Below are 1589 nucleotides of genomic sequence, written 5' to 3'. Positions count from 1 at the left end.
TAATGCGTTTTCCAATTTAATTAAGCAAATACACTTTTCAATAGTAAAAATAATTTCAATCAGAATGGTTTTATATATACAATTTACAAACACGTTTTAATGGGTTATCTATATCAGATCATTCCATTGCCCTACCAATACTGTTACATTGCGTTGCATCATACATGTCTAAATCCACTTCTCTTTTTGACAACCGTTGCATGACAACGTATAAATATATTAAAAAAAACACCTCATTCGAAAACATAATACGAGCACAAGCAGACGACACGACCGCGTCTCACAGTGACAGTCACGTACAATCCAGGCACCGTTGAATTTCATTTTGAGTTTCTTTCATCTCGCGGTCAACTTTAATTCCACTGACAGTCACCTAAGGATGATTCGGGAAAATGAACGGTTGCAATACTAAACCTGTACAGTAGTGATTGACTAAATTGAGCGTCCCTTCTATGGTGTCAGCGCCGTCCCGTAGCAGACAGTAAGTTTCTCAGGGTGGCCAGCTCCCTTGACAGCTGCTCCACACGCTTCTGCAAGCGTTCGTTTTCCACCGACAGCTCCAGCACTTTGCTTTGCGTCTCTATGTTGCGCATCTTGGCTTTGTCCCTGCTCTTTCTCACCGCTATATTATTCCTCTCCCGGCGCTGTTTGTACTCATCGCTGTCTCTATCCAGGCGCTTTTTCGCCTTGCCGCTTGAGATCTTGTCATGCCCCATGGAGCGGCTCCCATCCGGGATGGCTGGTGTGCCGGGTGGGCTGGAGCAGGACGGGGCGCTAGAGACATTACCAAGATTTGGAGCCGACTGGTAATGCAAATAGGATCTCGGCTCGTAGGTGCAGATGCGATTGTCCATCTTTGTGCCCTCCTTAAATTCTTGTTTTAACTCGGGTTTTATATACCTCTCAGAATGGTGTTGGACCAGGACAGAGTCAGCTCTGGAATGCAATAAATCGAGATATCCTGGAATATTAGTATCTGATGGGCTGGTGGATTGGCAGGGCCCCGGGTTGTTGAAAGAGAAATAAGTTTTGTAATTTTGTCCGGGCGTTACTCGTCGGTTTTTGCCCTCTTCTGCCAGGAAATTGGCAAAGACGTCTTCCCCGCGGTGGTGGTCCAGGGTTTGAGTGAGCTGTCGGTCGTGTAAAGCGGGCTCCAGGTAGCCGCTGAAGTCTATGGCTTTTTCGTGTTCCGCGATTCCCAGCTCCTTCATTGAGCCCTCGTCGCTCGCCACTTTGTAAATCAACTTATTCTTGTGGATATTAATGTTCTTGCTGTCGCCGAAAGCAAAGAAATTGCGATCGTAAAAGGCTGTCGCGTCCATGGACCTTAACACCTGCCGGGGTGCGGGACCATTTGATCGCGAGGACAGCTCCTAGAATGACCGGTCCCTGACATAGGAAAAAAACACGAAATTCTTCAGCCGCAAGTGGAAGAAAAAGGGCAGAAAGTCACAGATAGTTTTGTTCACAAGAAAGCTCGGATTTTTGGGGCTTTGAGCTCTCGATTGCAAGCTATTGCTCCAAAATGAAACACTTTCCGGAGCATGTACCCCGATAACTCAATAATTTGACGGCGGACTTTATATAAC

General features: G+C 46.3%; 1 protein-coding gene across 1 annotated transcript; it reads right to left on the bottom strand.

Annotated features, from left to right (window-relative positions):
- On the bottom strand, positions 1-1589 carry LOC111835886 (CCAAT/enhancer-binding protein beta-like). Its single transcript, XM_023796635.2, has one exon. The coding sequence runs from the start codon at positions 1320-1322 to the stop codon at positions 459-461; it is 864 nt and encodes a 287-aa protein (XP_023652403.1). The 5' UTR covers positions 1323-1589; the 3' UTR covers positions 1-458.

Source organism: Paramormyrops kingsleyae, chromosome 8 (assembly GCF_048594095.1).
Source record: "Paramormyrops kingsleyae isolate MSU_618 chromosome 8, PKINGS_0.4, whole genome shotgun sequence".
NCBI classification, from domain to species: Eukaryota; Metazoa; Chordata; class Actinopteri; order Osteoglossiformes; family Mormyridae; genus Paramormyrops; species Paramormyrops kingsleyae.
This window is presented reverse-complemented; position numbering and strand designations above follow the sequence as displayed.